The sequence below is a fragment of the Scyliorhinus torazame genome, chromosome 2, assembly GCF_047496885.1.
Source record: "Scyliorhinus torazame isolate Kashiwa2021f chromosome 2, sScyTor2.1, whole genome shotgun sequence".
Lineage (NCBI taxonomy): Eukaryota > Metazoa > Chordata > Chondrichthyes > Carcharhiniformes > Scyliorhinidae > Scyliorhinus > Scyliorhinus torazame.
This window is the reverse complement of record NC_092708.1, coordinates 288,697,765-288,719,613: the sequence shown is the minus strand read 5'-3', so window position 1 is coordinate 288,719,613 and position 21,849 is coordinate 288,697,765. Positions and strand designations below refer to the sequence as shown.

The following is a 21,849-nucleotide window of genomic DNA, read 5'->3' as shown; positions in this document are numbered from 1 at the left end:
CAAACGGGTTAGAGTTGGAAGCAAAAAAATAGAAGAAGATGGTGAAACTATCACTAGAAACATATTTGACCACCAATGGGTTCATGAACAAATTGATCCTTCTAAAATTGACGAATGGTCCAAGGGTCTTCCACACCCTAAAAAGGGTGGTAAGATCACATGGGATGGAATTCACAGATTACAAGCCATTTACAGTCTCCACCCATTTGATGGAGTACAAATTCTGACTATCATGCTAGGTACTCGTATAAGTTCAACCCTTAGAAATGAAGTAGAAGTTGCCCTTGGAGACGATTTGCAAAATTTAGAAGCTGGTTGGCTAACAATCAAGAATTGGCTATTACAATTTCGCCCCCCGAGGACCAATTGGTCTAAGATCACAGCTTGCTTTCAAAAAAAGAATGAAGATATTCAGGATTTTGAGGAAAGATTTTTACGTACTTGGATGGAATATTCAGGGATGACACTCGACCAGGAAAATGACACATGGGATGCAAGCACTTTAAGTCCATTAAAAACGGCTTTTATAGCCGGTGTTAAACCTGGAGTTTCTGCTGCCTTGAATTTGGTTTTACCAACTTGGGCCACAGCTGGCACATACCGAGACATAGTTGACCGATGCATTCAGATAGATTGTGGTTTGCACAATCAGGCAACTTTTAACACTGCAGCTGCTCAAATGCAGCCTATTGCTCAAATCCAGCCCATGTTACCTGCAGCTCCAGCGGCGGCTGTTGCAGCACCTGCAGGAATATCAGCAGTAACTACAATTTCACCACCAGCGCTAGAGCAAACATGTACCCTTGCTCCATTAAAATCACGTAAGGAAATACCACAATGTCTTTTCTGTGGTAGAGTAGGACACTGGATGGCAAAATGCTATCAAAAACAACGGATGGATTCGAGAGATGATAATGAAGTAGACAATGTTCACTACAATACATTTCCACCTCATGGTCAACCATGTAACACGTACCAACAAGACACACCCAGTTTGGCTTCTGGTCAGCAACACTGGCTAAGCAACTACAACCATGGTTTGCTTTTACAGTTAATCAACAACAGTATCATAATAGCCCAACTGTTTACCACATGGCTTTACAGAATCATCTCAGGCAACTGCCTGTTCGGCCTTCCACCATTATCCAATATGAAGATGATGTTCTGATAACCTCTATCAATAAAGATGATCATGACAAAGATTTACGGATGGTCTTGAACCACCTCAGTACTAACAGTCGCAAAGCTAGCTTTCACAAAGCACAAATTGCCCAGAAAGATGTTTACTTGGGACAGAAAATTTCCAAAGGAAAAAGGGAACTTACTCAGAAGAGAACGGCTGCCATCAAAGCAGCTAAAGAACCCTCAATGTATCGCTAACAAGTTGCCAAGAACTGTCAACTTAAGAAAACTGTCATTATTCTGAACGTTGCTTTATTAATTTAAAGAAATTAACATATCTTGTTAGCTGTGTTTCCTTTAACAGAATCGACAAATTCATCTACAGAAAATCAAGATACAGCACAAGATTGGTTCAGTTATATATTTAATAAGTTATTGTATTTGATATTTTAAAATAAATGTTTGGAATTAGCCTGGAAATTAAAACTTCAAACAATGTGGAAGCTGGTTTAAAAAAAAAACCAACAATCTTTGATTAAAAGCCAAAAGAACAGGTTGTTCAAAGAAATTTGATAACGGGAATTTGGCAGCAATCCAACTTTTACTCCCAGTCCATTTGAGTGACAAAAAAAAGTTTAAAGATGCGAATGGCATCATTCCAAGCTATACGCCTCTTTTTGTCTCTGCAAGAAAATTAACCCTTTCAACAAGCTTTTGTGCATAATCCAGAGGATGTCCATTTTGATAATCATTTTACCATTTATTACTAGATCATATGTTCAACTTTTATTGTATAATCATTTTACATGAAGTTATTATTAATTACCAATGTGATCAAATTTGATTAATTTATTAATTATAATAATTATTTTGAAATGCCTGTTGCAATGTTAATTCCATTGTATTGTTTAAAACTGCAATGATTCTTTGCGCTTTTACCTATCCTATCGCATTAATGATGTATTTTAATCTTTCCTGATATATCTCAATTTTTCGATTTATCAAAGGGCCGACTGTAGAAGCCAGGTATTTCGAATACAACTAGTATAGGTAAAAGATAGCTGTTTAAGCATAAATGTTGAGCCCCAGTTTTAAATACCCATTTATACAGCATAATTCACTTTTACTGAAGTCCGTTGTTCTGGCAAATGCATATTTTCAAGATAATGACACTGTCTTGTGCTAATTGTCAAGGTCAAGGGATTGAATACACAGCACCATTGTTCACAATGCAGATAACAGCTAGGTCAGAAAAGCTGATGTTGCACATTGAAGATGGACGGCTTGCCATCAAATCAAATGTGTTTGAGTCTAACCCAAACCAATTAGGATTATATTGGGGTGTAATTAGATGACTTAAGACAGATATGAAAGTGTATAACTAAAAAGTTTCGCCCGGCCATTTTAGGTTGGGTTAGGTTAGGTTAGGTTGGGTTAGGTTAGGTTAGGTTAGGTTGGGTTAGGTTAGGTTAGGTTGGGTTAGGTTAGGTTAGGTTGGGTTTTGTTGTCTTTGTGAGTATTGTCTTTGTAGGTTAGGTTTGGTTTTAGTGTTTAGTTTAGTCAGTTTTGTTTTAGTGTTTAGATTTTAGGTTTATGTCTTTTGGGGGTTGTCAGTTTAACAGTCTGTGCCAGTGATGTTAGTCCACTTTTGACTTTGAGTTTGAGTTTAGCTGAAGATTAGCTTTCTCTCTCTCTTCATGTTTCATTGCCAGACTTTGACCTTTTTTTAAAAGTTACTTTCGAGCTGTCTGCCTAAGCAAAGAAAGATAATGTCTGTAATTCTCTGAAAGCTTCGAATTGTCTACGAATTGCCTTTTAAATGACTTTCAAATTGTAATCAAGCAACTACAAATAAAACAATTCTTTTTGGCACCTGAGGAGTTTATACTGCAAATTTCTGCTGAGTTCCAGTATTCGCAAAGTGCTACTGATAACCAAATAGCAGAGATGATATAAATTCCTTCAACTATACACAGTCGAATAATACAAGGAATCGAACAACTTAACACAGTCTACAAATAGTACAAATCTTACAACTTGTCGTATTGCGCCAGGACTTGATTCATCAACTAAGCTTCCCCCAAACCTGGCGTAGTTCGACAGGTTAAGTTCCTATAAATTAAAGTTTCCTTTACGGGGTCAGGCCCTAGGACTACGTTTTCCACGACATAGCTGAGGATGGCTAGCTGGGTTGTGCGGAAAACGCATATCTCCTTATTATATGTCAAATTAAGAAGTCGGGCGGTGCGGAGGAATTTTTGAAGGTTGGCGTCATGGTCCTGCAGGTCATGGCCGCAGATGGTAACATTATCCAAGTACGGGAACTTGGCCCGCAGTCCGTACTGGTCGACCATTCGGTCCATCGTTCGTTGGAAGACCGAGACCCCGTTGGTGACGCTGAAGGGGACCCTGTGGAAATGGAAGAGACGGCCATCTGCCTCAAAGGCAGTGCATTGTCGGTCCTCCCGCCGGATAGGGAGCTGGTAATACGCGGACTTCAAGTCCACCGTAGAGAAGACTCGATATTGCATAATCTGATTGACCATGTCAGATATGCGCGGGAGGGGGTACGCATCGAGCTGCGTGTACCGGTTGACTGTCTGACTGTAGTCGATGATCATCCGGTGTTTCTCCCCCGTCCTGACGTCCACCACTTGTGCTCTCCAGAGGCTATTACTGGCCTCAATGATCCCTTCCCTCAGGAGTCGCTGGACCTCTGACCTGACGAAGGCCTTGTCATGTGCACTGTACCGTCTGCTCCGGGTGGCGACGGGCTTACAGTCTGGGGTGAGGTTCGCGAAGAGCGAGGGTGGGGTGACCTTCAGGATCGCGAGGCTACAGACGGTGAGAGGGGGCAGGGGTCTCCCGAACTTCAGGGTTAGACTACGGAGGTTGCACTGAATGTCTAAACCCAGTAGGAGAGGGGCGCAGAGACTGGGGAGGACGTAGAGTTTGAAATTGGCATATTCAACGCCCTGTATTACCAGGATGGCGGTGCAGCACCCCCGGATCTGCACGGAGTGTGATCCGGAAGCTAGGGATATGACTTGTGAGACAGGGAGGACCCGGAGGGAACAGCGCCTTACCATGTCCGGGTGGACAAAACTATCCGTGCTCCCGGAGTCGAAGAGGCAGGATGTCTCCTGCCCGTTGAGGCTGATGGCCATCATCGAGCTTTGAAGATAGCAAGGCCGGGACTTGTCAAGCTGAATGGAGCTGAGTTGATGGCGATGAGTGTCGTTCATTTCGCAAAATGGCGGCGTCGACGAAGTCAGACAAAATGGCTGCCCCCATGGATTGCACACGGCATTCAACGTCGATGACGTCAGACAAGATGGCTGCCCCCATGGATTGCACACGGCGAGTGACGCGTCAGCAGAGGGCGCTCCGGGCAGGCACGATACCACGCTGCGGGGTCTGAGAGTCTCAGACTGGGCTTGACAGGCTTTTGGTTTTTGATTTTGATTTTTAGGCTTAGCGAGGCATACTTTAGCGTAGTGCCCCTTCTTGCCACCCTCGTTACACGTTGCGAGCCGGGCAACGCTGCCTGGGGTGCTGGCCCTGACCGCAGAAGTAACTGCATGGTCCTCCGGAGCTGGACGGCTGCCACGCGGCGCAGGAATGAGGCACGCCTGGGTCTGGATGCCTTACCATCCGGCGTCCCCGAGGATGCCGCGTGGTCGGATGGGAAGGCATCCAGGCTCTGGAAGGCCACTTCCAGCGAGGTAGCCAGCTTCACAGTCTCCTCGAGGTCGAGGGCCCCCTTTTCTAGAAGCCGCTGCCGGATGTAGCTGGACCGGACACCTGCCACATAGGTGTCCCGGACCATCAGCTCCGTGTGCTCGACCGCTGTGACAGTCCTACAGTAACAACTGCGGACGAGTACTCTCAGTTCACGCAGGTATTCAGCCAGTGACTCACCCTGGCGCTGACGCTGCGTGGCCAGGTGTCAAGCGAGTACCTCGTTCACCAGCCTCACGAACTGTCGTTTGAGCAGCTCCACTGCCTCTGTGTATGAGGCCGCGTCTCTGATGAGCTGGAAAATTCTGTGGCTCACTCGGGCGTTGAGGAGACGCTGTTCAATTTCCGGGGAGACCTCGGCGGCGAAGGAGCTGAGGTAGGCCTCAAAGCAATTGAGCCAATGCCCTAATATTGTCATAGCCTCCGCCGCCTGCGGGTCAAGATCGAGGCGTTCTGGTTTTAAAATTGCTTCCATGTTAAAACAATTCTAGCTGATTAAATTGATACCAATCAATCCAGTCGAAACGGTAGTTAACAGGAACTGTGGTTTTAATCTGCCCACCAGTAGCATCTCCCGCGCTGAGAGGCTGTCCCGGATCGATGGGTTATATACCTTCTCAGAGAGGCGGAGCCACAGGCGGAGCCAACAACAACATCAACACAACAACAGTAACAGTGAGTAAATACAATAATATATACAACAGCCGTGAGTAAATACAATGATATATACAACAGCCATATGTGGCTCACCACAGGTCGTAGCAGCACATTTGGAAAATTATAATACAATCAAGCATTATAATACAATCAAGCAGAGTCACCATGGTTTTCTGAAAGGGAAATCATGTTTGACAAATTTATTAACGTTTCTCGAGACAACATACTTTTCTGTAACAAGCAAAGTGAATAAAAGGGTATCAGTAGAGCAATGCATTTGGATTTCCAAAAGGCACTCCATTTGGTGCCCACAGAAAGTAAGAACTCATATTGTTGGAGGTAATAAATTACAGCAAGGACAGGTCGTTGACTAACTAACAGTAAATAGATAGTCAGGATAAATTAGTATTTTCATGTTGGCAAACTGTTAACTTGTGGAGTGTAAAGGGATCAGTGCTGGAGTTTCTAATATTTACAATCTGTATGTCTTGGATGTGGCCAACTTCGCTGATGATACAAAATAGCCTCCTCCTGTTCCTATTTTCTACGCTTCTATGCTTCACAGCAGCTGGCGCACAAGTAAGGTTCACTGTCCCAATCTCTGCTACACTCAACCGAAGGCCTCGGAAACCCACTGCACTGACGTTTTCTCACCTGGTCCAAGTCAGAAGGTCCAGCGAGAAAGGTGCAGCTCCAATCCCGTGTGAGTAAAAAGGAATGGCGTGGCAGTCACTCCTTGGAAGTTCTGGCCCATTCAGTAATTAAAATCTCAAGAATAAATTGTTAAAAATAAATTCAAGTGCAGTAAAGAGTTTTTTTTTAAATGCACTTGGACAGGCTAAAACAAAGTGGGGTTCTGGAGATGCAATATTCGGAGCGGCTGGGTAAGCTTTAAATGAAACCTGAGAATGTGTCACTAACAGGGTAATGCATGCTGGCCTAGCTGCATTGGAAAGCACCTTTGATTTTATTCTAAGTAGAGGTGACGGGTAATCCTTCCCATATATATCTTGATTACAATTTGTGTCAGAGGTCCAATTGTTTTTCTTTTATCTTAATATCAATGAATTCTGACAAAGACACAAAGTCCGAATTCACCAATGCCTTTTTAGTGCAACTGCATGCTGTCAGGGCCAACCTATAGTGTTGGTTATGCTGTTAATGTTATGGTACAGATCTTTTATTTCGTAAAGGCCCATTATAACATTACCAACCAGTGTATCAAAATGTTAACACTTTTAACACTGATGTTCTGTAGACGGTGCCCAACATTAGCTTTTTCAATTCATTTTGGTCATTGCTCTTAACATACAACATTCATCCCAAAAGCAAGAATTTTAAGTCAGTTAATGTATTTGGCTATTCGGTGCTGCATCTTACAACAACTGTTATTTCAAAGATAGACAAATACATTTTTAACATGCAACTTTTGATGACAATTCTAATGCATTATTGGTTCATCTGCCAATAAGTCCAAAGTCTGGATCAATCCATTCTGACACAAATACGCAATGTGTTTTTTTTCTACACAACATCGAAGAATGAATTTTAGTGTTTATTATTTTGCACTACTATCGAAAACTGGCTTGAGCCTAAATGAACTATATTTTTCCAAAAAATATTATTCATATACTTATCAATTATAGAATGGAGTAAGAGATTAAAGTCAATACCATGATATGAGATAAGCTCCTTGTTCTGGTTGCACAACACAAACATGTCATCTTCCAAAGTGATAAAGTTTAGATATTGATCAAATACCTGCAAAAATACATAGCAAAATTGGAAACACGGTTAGAATATTTCAATTCTATATTGACATAGCACAATCAACATGTTCTGATTGAAACTTTAGATCACTACTTTCATTTTTAATCTGAATGTGTTAGTCACATTAACCCAATAATTCATAGCCTAGGGCTTAGTTTCAAGGTATATTTTTACATCGTACAGCAAAATTGCATTTCAAGTGTAAAACAATCAGATTGTGAAACTGTAGATCTACATCTTTAGGCATCATATAACACAAGGTACTTCAAGTGACAAGATAATAAATAAAAGTGCATACTTATTAAAAACATTTATATAAACATACATCACACTGTTGAATCCTAACTGGCATTATCACGATTCTCAATTGCATTGGAACCAAACAACAAAATAGCACTATACAGTAGTATCCATTTTTAAGCCTCTTTACCTTGTTAACTTCCAATTGATTTGTAATATATAGTTCATGCAAAGTACATTATAACCATTTGTGATGAACTTACGTCACAACAGTGACCATATTTCACTTTATCAGTTGTCATTTGTTAGTACAGAAATTGTTGGAAAAAGACACGTTGAAGCTTTTCATCTTGCACTCATCAGGACATTTGCAAGAATACCAAATGAAAAGGGAACAACAATTTATACATCATGAGAAGGGAGTGTTGATAGGTTAATAATTAATAATAATCTTTATTGTCACAAGTAAGCTTACATTAAAACTGCAATGAAGTTACTGTGAAAGCCCCTAGTCGCCACATTCCGGCGCCTGTTTGGTTACACAGAGGGAAAATGCAGAATGCCCAAATTACCTAACCACTGTAGTACAGGTTGGCAAATGGATTCAGATTGGTAGAGGCATTGACATGGAGAATGCACCAGTTAACCGATGACTGACAAAAAAAAGTTTGGTAGTTAACCACGTTCAGACCAGGCAGGTTGACTCTTAATTGGGCATTGCCCTGGGGAATGAAACAGAGAATAGTTGTCACCTATTTTGTTCAGTTGAAAGAGGTGCAATGTGTGTACATGTTCTTTCTGTCTTCAAAGAACAGGACTCTGAAAATGAAAATCACTGTGAAAAGCCCCTAGTCGCCACATTCCGGTGCCTGTTCGGGAATTGAACAGTGCTGTTGGCCTGCCTTGGTCTGCTTTAAAAGCCAGTGATTTAGCCCAGTGGGCTAAACCAGCCTCTGTGTATCATTACACACAGCTACTAACAGCCGTGCCACACTGTGAGTCCGACTTGGTCCAAACAGAAATTATAACCTACTGGGCTTTACTGACAGAAAGCTGCTTAGACTTGCTGATCTAGAATCCAAGGCAAAGGTGCACCAAGCCGTTGGGCCCATATCCATTTGAGTTCACAGAATGAGAGGTAATCCTACTAAAACATAAAACCATGAGGGGCCTTGACAGGATGGATGCTGAAAAGATGCTTCTCCTTGTGGGAGAGTCTAGAACTAGGGGGCAGAGTTTGAAACATCATCTCCCATTTAAGACAGGGATAAGGAGAACATTTTTTCTCTCAGAGTGTCATGATTCTTTGGAACACTCTTCTCCAGAGAGCAGTGGAGGCAAGAGCTTGCTTGTCCATAAGGCAGAAGCACATATTTTGATGAACAAGATAGTCAAAGGTAGATAGGAATGTGGACTTGGGGCCACAATCAAATCAGTTAACAAAGAACAAAGAAAAGTACAGCACAGGAACAAGCTCTTCGGCCTTCCAAGCCTGTGCCGACCATGCTGTCCTTCTAAACTAAAATCTTCTGCACTTCCGGGGTCCGTATCCCTCTATTCCCATCCTATTCATGTATATGTCAAGATGCCCCTTAAACGTCACTATCGTCCCATCTTCCACCACCTCCTCTGGCAGCGAGTTCCAGGCACCCACTACCCTCTGTGTAAAAAAACTTGCCTCGTACATCTCCTCTAAACCTTACCTAGTAATTCATAGAATTTACAGTGCAGAAGGAGGCCATTCGGCCCATTGAGTCTGCACCGGCTCTTGGAAAGAGCACCCTACCCAAGGTCAACACCTCCCCCTATCCCCATAACCCAGTAACCCCACCCAACACTAAGGGCAATTTTGGACACTAAGGGCAATTTTATTATGGCCAATCCACCTAACCTGCACATCTTTGGACTGTGGGAGGAAACCGGAGCACCCGGAGGAAACCCACGCACACACGGGGAGGATGTGCAGACTCCGCACAGACAGTGACCCAAGCCGGAATCGAACCTGGGACCCTGGAGCTGTGAAGCAATTGTGCTAACCACTATGCTACCGTGCTGCCCCAAACCACTAATTGACCCGTCTACCCTAGGAAAATGCCTCTGACTATCCACTCCATCTATGCCCCTCATAATTTTGTAGACCCCTATCAAGTCGCCCCCCAACCTCCGTCATTCCAGTGAGAACTGACGAATGTGATATAAAATAGTTACTTTAGAGTTACTAGTTAATGTAATGTAGAAATAAGCCACTTTGATTTTTGCAGTTAGGGACAAAGGAATTTGAGACCGCATGGAAAAAGCAGGAAGAGGTGTGTCTATGAGGGTGATGCTTCATTGATAGGGGCCAGAGAAAGGGATTGGAAGTGAGCCAATCAGAATAGATCGAACAGGTCAGGAGGGACATAGGCTGACCTATGTCCGTCGAGTATGTGAAACTTGATACCATTTGAACTGATTTTGCAGAGATCCCTTTGTCTGTTAGTTCAGTCGTTTTCTGGAATGAAAGAGGCTGGATGTCTCTTACATTTCTGTAAGATGATTAAGCTTGCAAGCTAAATAAATAACTTCTGTTTACGTGCGAATCCGTCTCAACTTTTATTGAGGCCAGACTGACAGAGAAAGAAATTTGGAGATCAACATTTGGTGCCGAAAACCGGGATTTCTCTGGGCGATCCTGTTCCAACTGCGAAATCAGAATTAGACTGATTATGAACAGGAGGACGGGAACAAAGGGCCCTCAATGTAGAAATGGAAAACGACCAGCATTGATTGTTCCCCTCTTCTTATCGTCTGATTAGTCTGGTCACTCGCGGTTGGCACAGAAAGACCGCCTCGACGAAATCACAGGTCAGTCTGGGGATTAGCACTTTAATTGATGGGATTTCATATTGTTGTTTCGGCTTGGGTTAGGGTTTTGGGCTGATGGGACTTTAAATAATAAAGGTTCAGTCTATTATCGGGGTTCAGAGGCTGATGTGACTTTAAATAATAAAGGTTCAGTCTATTATCGGGGTTCAGAGGCTGATGTGACTTTAAATAATAAAGGTTCAGTCTATTATCGGGGTTCAGAGGCTGATGTGACTTAAATAACAAAGGTTCAGTCTATTATTAGGGTTCAGAGGCTGATGGGACTTTAAATAATAAAGGTTCAGTCTATTATATGGGTTCTGGGGCTGATGGGACTTCAATAGATGGGGGTTCAGTCCAGTATAACTGTTTTTAAATCTGAAGATGGTTCAACTCTATGTGTGAGTGTTTTAAATATATAGTTGATTAAGCTAAAATTGTCTCCTTGGACTGTAAAGTTCCGAGGTCTAGTTGAGATTGTGAGGTTGAAGCAGAAGTCTCTCAAAGGGTTAACAGCAGCAGGCGGAGTTGAAAACAGACAGTGCTTCTCACTCAGGCCTTGAGATAACAGTCTGCAGTGTAATCGGATACCTTTCCTTTGAGTCAGTGAACACCAGCAAAGTTACGTTTTGAATTAATTAAAGGAAACCAGTGGGTTTCTCCACCTCTTTGATAAAAGTTATTATTTTCGAAAGCAATTGATTGAAATTGCCAGAATCTTAAATTTTACTTACTTGAAATAAGGTTTATCTCATTTTATCTGGAGATTAATAGAAACTTAAAGAAGATCATGGACACCATTTTAAAAAGTGTCAATCTGAAGATGATAATTGATTTTGCTAATACTTATGATAGTTGATTTTGCTAATACTTATGTGTATGTAACAGAAAAAAAAACTTGTTAAAAGAAAAAATTGTTAAGATAAAGAAATAATTAAGTTGTAAATGTTATACAAGTTTGTGTTAAGCAAATTGTAAATTTAGTTCTGAGTTGAGATCAGAGCTAAGCTTGCAAGTTGCAGTAATTCAATTTGAATTTTCAAACATTTTTAAGTTTTAAAAAAAAAGAGAGCAAATAGAGAAAAGAAGGACACAGATCTTGAATGCGTTGAATAGCACATTTCAAAGGCCCATAAATCTTTCTGTTATCTTAGACCTAAAACCTAGGAAGATTGATGAGCCATAGGAATGTCTGGGGCGTTTTAATGAAATCTACCGGGGGCAGTCAGGCGATTTGCTGTATCAAAATGGTCAGAATTCCCCTCAATACTGTGCTATGTTAATGCATTGCCTACCACCTTCTGTGGTTACTGCTGCGAAATGTAATAACATGAATTGGACAGAGAACGACCCTTCCCAGATGGCAAGGGCAGTCAGATTTTACTGGAAGGAGGGTGTAGGCCAAGAAGGAGGCTCAGTTACAAAGGTTAAGACTGAGTATGTAATGAAAAAGGATGATCTGCGATCCCAACAAGCGGCAGAAATGGTAGTTTACCAGCAGGAGCTCCAATATAGTGACTTTGGGTGGGTGGATCAGCGAAGAGGAGGATGAGACAACAGTGCTATATTTCGATCACCCCCCAGTGGTGGACGTTAGACATTGAACAGCCACTATCACTGCATCACGTTACCCTGGCCTATGACAGAACTGGACGAAACAGGGAGTTGGAGGACAAGTACTGGCCATTACTTGAGACCGAATGGCCAGTCAAGGTTACAGCCACAGTCACGGGAAAAGAAGGTACAGCCGATTTTGTTACAATATCACCACATTTATGGCCACAGTCAGCTTCGGTAAGCCCTCATATTACACGTCAGGTCCATGACCAGTACCATGCCAGGGATATGGGGCGAATGGTCAGCATCTTACCGCAGCTCGTCAGAATAGGTATGAGATATACCTTTTGAACAATCCACGTCTGACATTTAAATACTGTACCACTATCAATCCAGCCTGTTTTCTTAGTGGTCCCCCTGTCCATGAAGACGCACCTGGCCACGACTGTTTAGCCTTGATTCAGGAAACTACCACAATAAGGGGCGATTTGAGTGACATTTCGTCAGAACAACCTGACATGATTATGTGTGGTCAAATATCCCACCGGGGTTTAGTTAATGACCTACTGCAGGCCCTCCTTCTGCCAGCGCAGATTTCCGTTATTAAATGTGCTGCCCACACGAATGGTACAACCCCAGTTGACGTTGGTAATGAACGAGCAGATTGTGCAGCGCGCACAGCCGCACAAATTCAGCAAGTGATGGTGCCTAAAATGTTAAGTCAGACTAAACGATCTACTATGAATGTGTCTGCTTCTGACAAGCCAATGCCAACCATCCAAGACGTCATAAGGTTACAGGAGGACGCTCCTGAGAGTGATAAACAAATGTGGAAACGGTTAGGTTGTACATATGATTCTGTTTCCTCTTTATGGACCACGCCTGCACATCAGACTTGTATGTCTGATGTACTGGCTTTATGGGTCATCGAATGTGTACACTTTGCAACTCATTGTGGGGCTCGGGGGACTAGTGATTTGTTGCTGGACACTTGGTGGCACCCTAAAATGCAGGGGTTGGCCCAAAGTATCAGTAATCGGTGTTTGATTTGTCAGCAATATAACACCGGAAAAGGTCTCCCTTGTGGGAAGGGGCAAACCCCGTTGCCCAGTGGTCCCTTTGAGACGCTCCAAATGGATTACATTGAGTTGGAAAGGTGTCAATGTTATAAATATGTTTTGGTCATTGTGGATGTGTTCAGCAGATGGGTTGAGGCGTATCCGACTATCTATAGTAAAGCTGCTACTGTGGTTAAAGTCTTGATGAGGGAAATCATTCCCCGGTATGGTATACCAGCTCAGTTAAGTTCTGATAATGGGCCTCATTTTATTGGACAAATTAACAAGGAGTTTTGCTCCCAGTTGGGCATACGCCAGCAGTTACACTGTGCTTACAGACCACAGGCAGCCGGGGTGGTTGAAAGACACAATCAGACCCTCAAAACTAAATTGGCTAAATTAAGAGCAGACACGGGACTGACATGGCTTAAGTTGCTCCCCGTTGCCCTCTTCCAGCTGCGGGTTACACCTGCGGGACCGGCCCGGCTCTCTCCCGCCGAGATTCTCTATGGCAGGCCTCTTAGAACTCCCTGGAGCCTGCAGGTTCCCAGACGGGTTCAGTTTCATCAGATGACTGAGGAAATGACCACCTATGTTCTAGCCCTTACGCAAGTGCTCAAGGAACTCCATGGCCAAGTCCGCGCGGCTCACGAGCCATTGCCCAGTACCTAGCTCACTTTCAGTCCAGCCCGGTAGTTATGTAATGGTCAAAAATTGGACTAGGAAGGGGTCGGAGCCGCGATGGGACGGGCCCTTCCAAGTTCTCCTTACCACCCCCACAGCAGTTAAAGTGGAGGGGCGAAGTGCTTGGGTCCACCTACATCACTGTAAATTGAGCCCATCTCCACTACTGTAAAAGGTCGGATACTAACCTGCCTCCCTTCTCCAGTGCTATTTTACAGGTGTGGAGCATGATGGAGTGGCTACGCATCGTCTGTCTGATATTTGGCCTCACTTCGCTTGGCGTGTTATTGGCGATGGACATGGAAAAGGGGAATATTATGTATCTGTGTAGCCCCAACCAATCTACAAGGATACATCACCTATGCACAGGTGATGTTCTTCACTGCCCCCATATACGAGGACATGGTATCGACTCATGGAAGGTCATCAAAGTTAAGGAGAATGCGGGAGTCATGAAGCAGCTGCACCGGCCCCGGCGATGGGAAGGGAACATTATATGGACATTGCCTTGTTTTTGGAATACATGTAAATTTGATTTTGGATGTGTTAAAAGTGGTACAATAAAGGTAACATCAGGCTGTCAGAAGAGTGTAGGAAGAGACCATGAGAAAGAGAAAGGGACTAGAGAGAGGACGGGGCGTGTGAGAAGGGAAGTACAGCTAGAACGTAGGTTACCGGGAGATGCACTTAAGTTAATTAAAGGCCAAACTGAGGAAAACCCGGGTAGTATGAATCTCTTCTACCAGATTTACCACCGTCTGTATGGCCAGGGACGGGTTGTCTGCTACCCAAACCCCGCAGCGGTGTCTAGGTTATTTTCTGTTTCACCGCTTTGGGGCACTCCCCAAACGGTGGTTCATTGTCAGCGTTCCGAGCCATTGCCCGAGCAAGTCACTCTTCCTTACGATCCGGATTCAGCACCACCGGCTATTTGCCTTCCCCTCCCTCGGGATAATTCCCATTCACAGTACGATAGGCTGCGACGGTGGAGGGCGTACATACCTAGCCACTTCACTCCCAATAGGGATTCCCGGTCGTACGAGAATTGCTTCAGCAGTGAAGGATATGGCTGTTTGCTGGTAGAGGTGGACACAAATATAACATGTCTGTTTCCCACCTGTACGGACAGGAGGTGCCATATCACCCAGGCGTCTGGCCAATGCGTTTGTTATAGCACCACTTGCGTTCCATTGAACGCTGGCCTCCAGCTCCTTTGTGGCTGGGCGAATGTCTCTCATATCACTGTTGGGAATAGGGCTTTCTGCATTGCTGGGCGGCCCGAATGGGCATTTCAAAATTGGATAAACTGGGCTACTGGGAGGTCCTTACGCAACCGGTATGCTCTTGACTATCTTCTGGCCCGTGAGGGTGGGGTATGCGCCATAGTACAGGGCAAGTGTATTATGGGGATTCAGGACTTGACTGCTAACATTACTAAATTTATGGATCGCATACGGGATCACTTGGACGGGATGCAGGATCCTGACTCTTGGGGTAACTGGGGATTTGGAGGATGGAAGGACTGGTTGATAAATATGGCCATGTATCTAGTGGTAGCTATCGGCTGCATCTTTGTGGGCCTGGCCATCCTTAAATGTGTGATGGGTAGAATGCTGGGTGCACTGGATCAGATCACCGCCCCAATCACCGAGAAAAAAATTTAACTGTTAAAATCCATGAGGGTGAAGCAGATGAAGGGGGGCTAAGACAGGAATTGGAAATGCAGCGACGAATCTTTTTAGATGAGGAACCGTAGCTATAGATTGGATAGTTCGGTTATCATGGAATGATAAAAGGAGGGAATGACGAATGTGATATAAAATAGTTACTTTAGAGTTACTAGTTAATGTAATGTAGAAATAAGCCACTTTGATTTTTGCAGTTAGGGACAAAGGAATTTGAGACCGCATGGAAAAAGCAGGAAGAGGTGTGTCTATGAGGGTGATGCTTCATTGATAGGGGCCAGAGAAAGGGATTGGAAGTGAGCCAATCAGAATAGATCGAACAGGTCAGGAGGGACATAGGCTGACCTATGTCCGTCGAGTATGTGAAACTTGATACCATTTGAACTGATTTTGCAGAGATCCCTTTGTCTGTTAGTTCAGTCGTTTTCTGGAATGAAAGAGGCTGGATGTCTCTTACATTTCTGTAAGATGATTAAGCTTGCAAGCTAAATAAATAACTTCTGTTTACGTGCGAATCCGTCTCAACTTTTATTGAGGCCAGACTGACAGAGAAAGAAATTTGGAGATCAACAGAACAAGCCGAGTTTATTCAACCTCTCCTCATAGCTAATGCCCTCCATACCAGGCAACATCCTGGTAAATCTCTTCTGCACACTCTCAAAAGCCTCAACATCCTTCTGGTAGTGTGGCGACCAGAATTATATTCAACGCTATACTGCAAGTGTGGCTGAAGTAAGGTTCTATACAGCTGCATCATGACTTGCCAATTTTTATAATCAATGCCCCAGCCAACGAAGGCGAGCATGCCGTATGCCTTCTTGACTACCTTCTCCACCTGTGTTGACCTGTGGACCTGTACAACTAGATCTCTCAGACACTCAAGTTTGCACTGAGTGCTGAATTTGGTGCATTTGAGTGCGATAGTGAGAGTTTGGTGACCGAGGGAGTGCTGCATTTGGTGCATTTGAGTGCTATAGTAAGAGTTTGGTGACCGAGGGAGTTAGGTGAGGAGGGAGTAAGGCGCTCCTTTCATTTTGTTTCCGACATTTCCGCAAAGAGTGCGAAGAGAGCCAGGAGTTTACAGAAAGTGTAGCTGACTGGGAGCAGGGTCGGTGGGCGGAGATCTAGTTAGTCCACAGGGCAGCTATATTCTGTCAGGTAAGAGGGGATGGAGGCGAGGCCAGTTACATGCTCCTCCTGTAGGATGTGGGTGGTGAGGGATACCACCGGTGTCCCCACTGACTATACCTGCGGGAAGTGCACCCAACTTCAGCTCCTCAAAGACCGTGTTAGGGAACTGGAGCTGAAGCTGGATGAACTTCGGATCATCCGGGAGGCAGAGGGGGTGATTGAGAAGAGTTACAAGGAGGTAACCACACCCAAGGTACAGGACAAGAATAGCTGGGTTACAGTCAGGGGAAAAAAAACAAACAGGCAGAAAGTGCAGGGATCCCTCATGGCCGTTCCCCTTCAAAACAAGTATACCGTTTTGGATGCAGTTGGGGGGGATGACCTACCGGGGGAAGGCCCTAGCGGCCAGGTCTCTGGCACAGAGCCTGGCTCTGGGGCTCAGAAGGGAAGGGGGGAGAATAGTAAAGCAATAGTTGTAGGAGATTCAGTGGTTAGGGGAATAGATAGGAGATTCTGTGGTCGCGAGCGAGACTCCCGGAAGGTATGTTGCCTCCCGGGTGCCAGGGCCAGGGATGTCTCGGATCGTGTCTTCAGGATCCTTAAGGGGGAGGGTGAGCAGCCAGAAGTCGTGGTGCACATTGGTACCAACGACATAGGTAGGAAAAGGGGTGTGGAGGTAATAAACAAGTTTAGGGAGTTAGGCTGGAAGTTAAAAGCCAGGACAGACAGAGTTGTCATCTCTGGTTTGTTGCCGGTGCCACGTGATAGCGAGGCTAGGAATAGGGAGAGAGTGCAGTTGAACACGTGGCTGCAGGAATGGTGTAGGAGGGAGGGCTTCAGGTATTTGGATAATTGGAGCGCATTCTGGGGAAGGTGGGACCTGTACAAGCAGGACGGGTTGCATCTGAACCAGAGGGGCACCAATATCCTGGGAGGGAGGTTTTCTAGTACTCTTCAGGAGGGTTTAAACTAATTTGGCAGGGGAATGGGAACCGGATTTGTAGTCCAGCAACTAAGGTAGCCGATATTCAGGACGCCAAAGCGTGTAATGAGGCAGTGGGGAAGGGAACACTGACAAAGGAGAGTACTTGCAGGCACGGAGAGGGGTTGAAGTGTGTATACTTCAACGAAAGAAGCATCAGGAATAAGGTGGGTGAACTTAAGGCATGGATCGGTACTTGGGACTACGATGTGGTGGCCATCACGGGAAACTTGGATAGAAGAGGGGCAGAAATGGTTGTTGGAGGTCCCTGGTTATAGATGTTTCAATAAGATTAGGGAGGGTGGTAAAAGAGGTGGGGGGGGGTGGCATTATTAATTCGAGATAGTATAACAGCTGCAGAAAGGCAGTTCGAGGAGTATCAGCCTACTGAGGTAGTATGGGTTGAAGTCAGAAATAGGAAAGGAGCAGTCACCTTGTTAGGAGTTTTCTATAGGCCCCCCAATAGTAGCAGAGATGTGGAGGAACAGATTGGGAAACAGATTTTGGAAAGGTGCAGAAGTCACCGGGTAGTAGTCATGGGCGACTTTAACTTCCCAAATATTGAGTGGAAACTCTTTAGATCAAATAGTTTGGATGGGGTGGTGTTTGTGCAGTGTGTCCAGGAAGCTTTTCTAACGCAGTATGTAGATTGTCCGACCAGAGGAGGGGCAATATTGGATTTAGTACTGGGTAATGAGCCAGGGCAAGTGATAGATTTGTTAGTGGGGGAGCATTTTGGAGATAGTGACCACAATTCTGTGACTTTCACTTTAGTAATGGAGAGGGATAGGTACGTGCAACAGGGCAAGGTTTACAATTGGGGGAAGGGTAAATACGATGTTGTCAGACAAGAATTGAAGTGCATAAGTTGGGAACATAGGCTGGCAGGGAAGGACACAAGTGAAATGTGGAACTTGTTCAAGGAACAGGTGCTACGTGTCCTTGATATGTATGTCCCTGTCAGGCAGGGAAGAGATGGTCGAGTGAGGGAACCATGGTTGACAAGAGAGGTTGAATGTCCTGTTAAGAGGGAAAAGGTGACTTATGTAAGGCTGAGGAAACAAGGTTCAGACAGGGCATTGGAGGGATACAAGATAGCCAGGAGGGAACTGAAGAAAGGGATTAGGAGAGCTAAGAGAGGGCATGAACAATCTTTGGCGGGTAGGATCAAGGAAAACCCCAAGGCCTTTTACACATATGTGAGAAATATGAGAATGACTAGAGCGAGGGTAGGTCCGATCAAGGACAGTAGCGGGAGATTGTGTATTGAGTCTGAAGAGATAGGAGAGGTCTTGAACGAGTACTTTTCTTCTGTATTTACAAATGAGAGGGGCGATATTGTTGGAGAGGACAGTGTGAAACAGATTGGTAAGCTCGAGGAAATACTTGTTAGGAAGATGTGTTGGGCATTTTGAAAAACTTGAGGATAGACAAGTCCCCCAGTCCTGACGGGATATATCCAAGGATTCTATGGGAAGCAAGAGATGAAATTGCAGAGCCGTTGGCAATGATCTTTTCGTCCTCACTGTCAACAGGGGTGGTACCAGGGGATTGGAGAGTGGCGAATGTCGTGCCCCTGTTCAAAAAAGGGACTAGGGATAACCCTGGGAATTACAGGCCAGTTAGTCTTACTTCGGTGGTAGGCAAAGTAATGGAAAGGGTACTGAAGGATAGGATTTCTGAGCATCTGGAAAGACACTGCTTGATTAGGGATAGTCAGCACGGATTTGTGAGGGGTAGGTCTTGCCTTACAAACCTTATTGAATTCTTTGAGGAGGTGACCAAGCATGTGGATGAAGGTAAAGCAGTGGATGTAGTGTACATGGATTTTAGTAAGGCATTTGATAAAGTTCCCCATGGTAGGCTTATGCAGAAAGTAAGGAGGCATGGGATAGTGGGAAATTTGGCCAGTTGGATAACGAACTGGCTAACCGATAGAAGTCAGAGAGTGGTGGTGGATGGCAAATATTCAGCCTGGATCCCAGTTACCAGTGGCGTACCGCAGGGATCAGTTCTGGGTCCTCTGCTGTTTGTGATTTTCATGAATGACTTGGATGAGGGAGTTGAAGGGTGGGTCAGTAAATTTGCAGATGATACGAAGATTGGTGGAGTTGTGGATAGTAAGGAGGGCTGTTGTCGGCTGCAAAGAGACATAGATAGGATGCAGAGCTGGGCTGAGAACTGGCAGATGGAGTTTAACCCTGAAAAGTGTGAGGTTGTCCATTTTGGAAGGACAAATATGAATGCGGAATACAGGGTTAACGGTAGAGTTCTTGGCAATGTGGAGGAGCAGAGAGATCTTGGGGTCTATGTTCATACATCTTTGAAAGTTGCCACTCAAGTGGATAGAGCTGTGAAGAAGGCCTATGGTGTGCTCGCGTTCATTAACAGAGGGATTGAATTTAAGAGCCGTGAGGTGATGATGCAGCTGTACAAAACTTTGGTAAGGCCACATTTGGAGTAGTGTGTACAGTTCTGGTCGCCTCATTTTAGGAAGGATGTGGAAGCTTTGGAAAAGGTGCAAAGAAGATTTACCAGGATGTTGCCTGGAATGGAGAGTAGGTCTTACGAGGAAAGGTTGAGGGTGCTAGGCCTTTTCTCATTAGAACGGAGAAGGATGAGGGGCGACTTGATAGAGGTTTATAAGATGATCAGGGGAATAGATAGAGTAGACAGTCAGAGACTTTTTCCCCGGGTGGAACAAACCATTACAAGGGGACATAAATTTAAGGTGAAAGGTGGAAGATATAGGAGGGATATCAGAGGTAGGTTCTTTACCCAGAGAGTAGTGGGGGCATGGAATGCACTGCCTGTGGAAGTAGTTGAGTCGGAAACATTAGGGACCTTCAAGCAGCTATTGGATAGGTACATGGATTACGGTTAAATGATATAGTGTAGATTTATTTGTTCTCAAGGGCAGCACGGTAGCATTGTGGATAGCACAATTGCTTCACAGCTCCAGGGTCCCAGGTTCGATTCCGGCTTGGGTCACTCACTGTGCGGAGTCTGCACGTCCTCCCCGTGTCTGCGTGGGTTTCCTCCGGGTGCTCCGGTTTCCTCCCACAATCCAAAGATGTGCAGGTTAGGTGAATTGGCCAATGATAAAGTGCCCTTAATGTCCAAATTGCCCTTGGTGTTGGGTGAAGGTGTTGAGTTTGGGTAGGGTGCTCTTTCCAAGAGCCGGTGCAGACTCAAAGGGCCGAATGGCCTCCTTCTGCACTGTAAATTCAATGATAATCTATGATTAATCTAGGACAAAGGTTCGGCACAACATCGTGGGCCGAAGGGCCTGTTCTGTGCTGTATTTTCTATGTTCTATGTACTCTTGAGGGTTCTACCATTTACTGCATATTCCCTACCTGCATTAGACCTCCGATAGTAGACCTTCCAAAATGCATTACCTCACATTTGTCCGGATTAAACTTCATCTGCCATCTCTCCGCCCAAGTCTCCAAACAATCTAAATCCTGCTGTATCCTCTGCCAGTCCTCATCGCTATCCGTAATTCCGCCAACCTTTGCGGCGTCCACAAACTTACTAATCAGACCAGTTACATTTTCCTCCAAATCATTTATATATACTACGAACAGCAAAGGTCCCAGCACTGATCCCTGCGGAACACCACTAGTCACAGCCCTCCAATCAGAAAAGTACCCTTCCATTGCTACTCTTTGCCTTCTATGACCTAGCCAGTTCTGTATCCACCTTGCCAGTTCACCCCTGATCCCGTGTGACTTCACCTTTTGTACCAGTCTGCCATGAGGGACCTTGTTAAAGGCCTTACTGAAGTTCAAATAGACAACATCCACGGCCCTACCTGCATCAATCATCTTTGTGACCTCCTCGAAAAACTCTATCAAGTTAGTGAGACACGACCTCCCCTTCACAAAACCGTGCTGCCTCTCGCTAATACGTCCACTTGCTTCCAAATGGGAGTAGATCCTGTCTCAAAGAATTCTCTCCAGTAATTTCCCTACCACTGACGTAAGGCTCACCAGCCTGTAGTTCCCTGGATTATCCTTGCTACCCTTCTTAAACAAAGGAACAACATTGGCTATTCTCCAGTCCTTCGGGACATCACCTGAAGACAGTGAGGATCCAAAGATTTCTGTCAAGGCCTCAGCAATTTCCTCTCTAGCCTCTTTTAGTATTCTGGGGTAGATCCCATCAGGCCCTGGAGACTTATCTACCTTAATATTTTTCAAGACGCCCTACACCTCGTCTTTTTGGATCTCAATGTGACCCAGGCTATCTGCACACCCTTCTCCAGACTCAACATCCACCAATTCCTTCTCTTTGGTGAATACCATTGCAAAGTATTCATTTAGTATATCACCCATTTCCTCTGGCTCCACACATAGATTCCCTCGCCTGTCCT

The 21,849-nt window shown here is 44.7% G+C and overlaps 1 protein-coding gene across 6 annotated transcripts in view; it reads right to left on the bottom strand.

The window, feature by feature from the left end:
• scfd1 (sec1 family domain containing 1) overlaps window positions 1-21,849 on the bottom strand; it is a 568,533-nt gene that overhangs the window by 442,276 nt on the left and 104,408 nt on the right. For all 6 annotated transcript variants that reach the window (XM_072488067.1, XM_072488091.1, XM_072488100.1 and 3 more), the window contains one exon: window positions 7,194-7,281. In XM_072488067.1, the coding sequence (XP_072344168.1) occupies window positions 7,194-7,281 (88 nt within the window). The remainder of the gene's footprint in view (window positions 1-7,193; window positions 7,282-21,849) is intronic.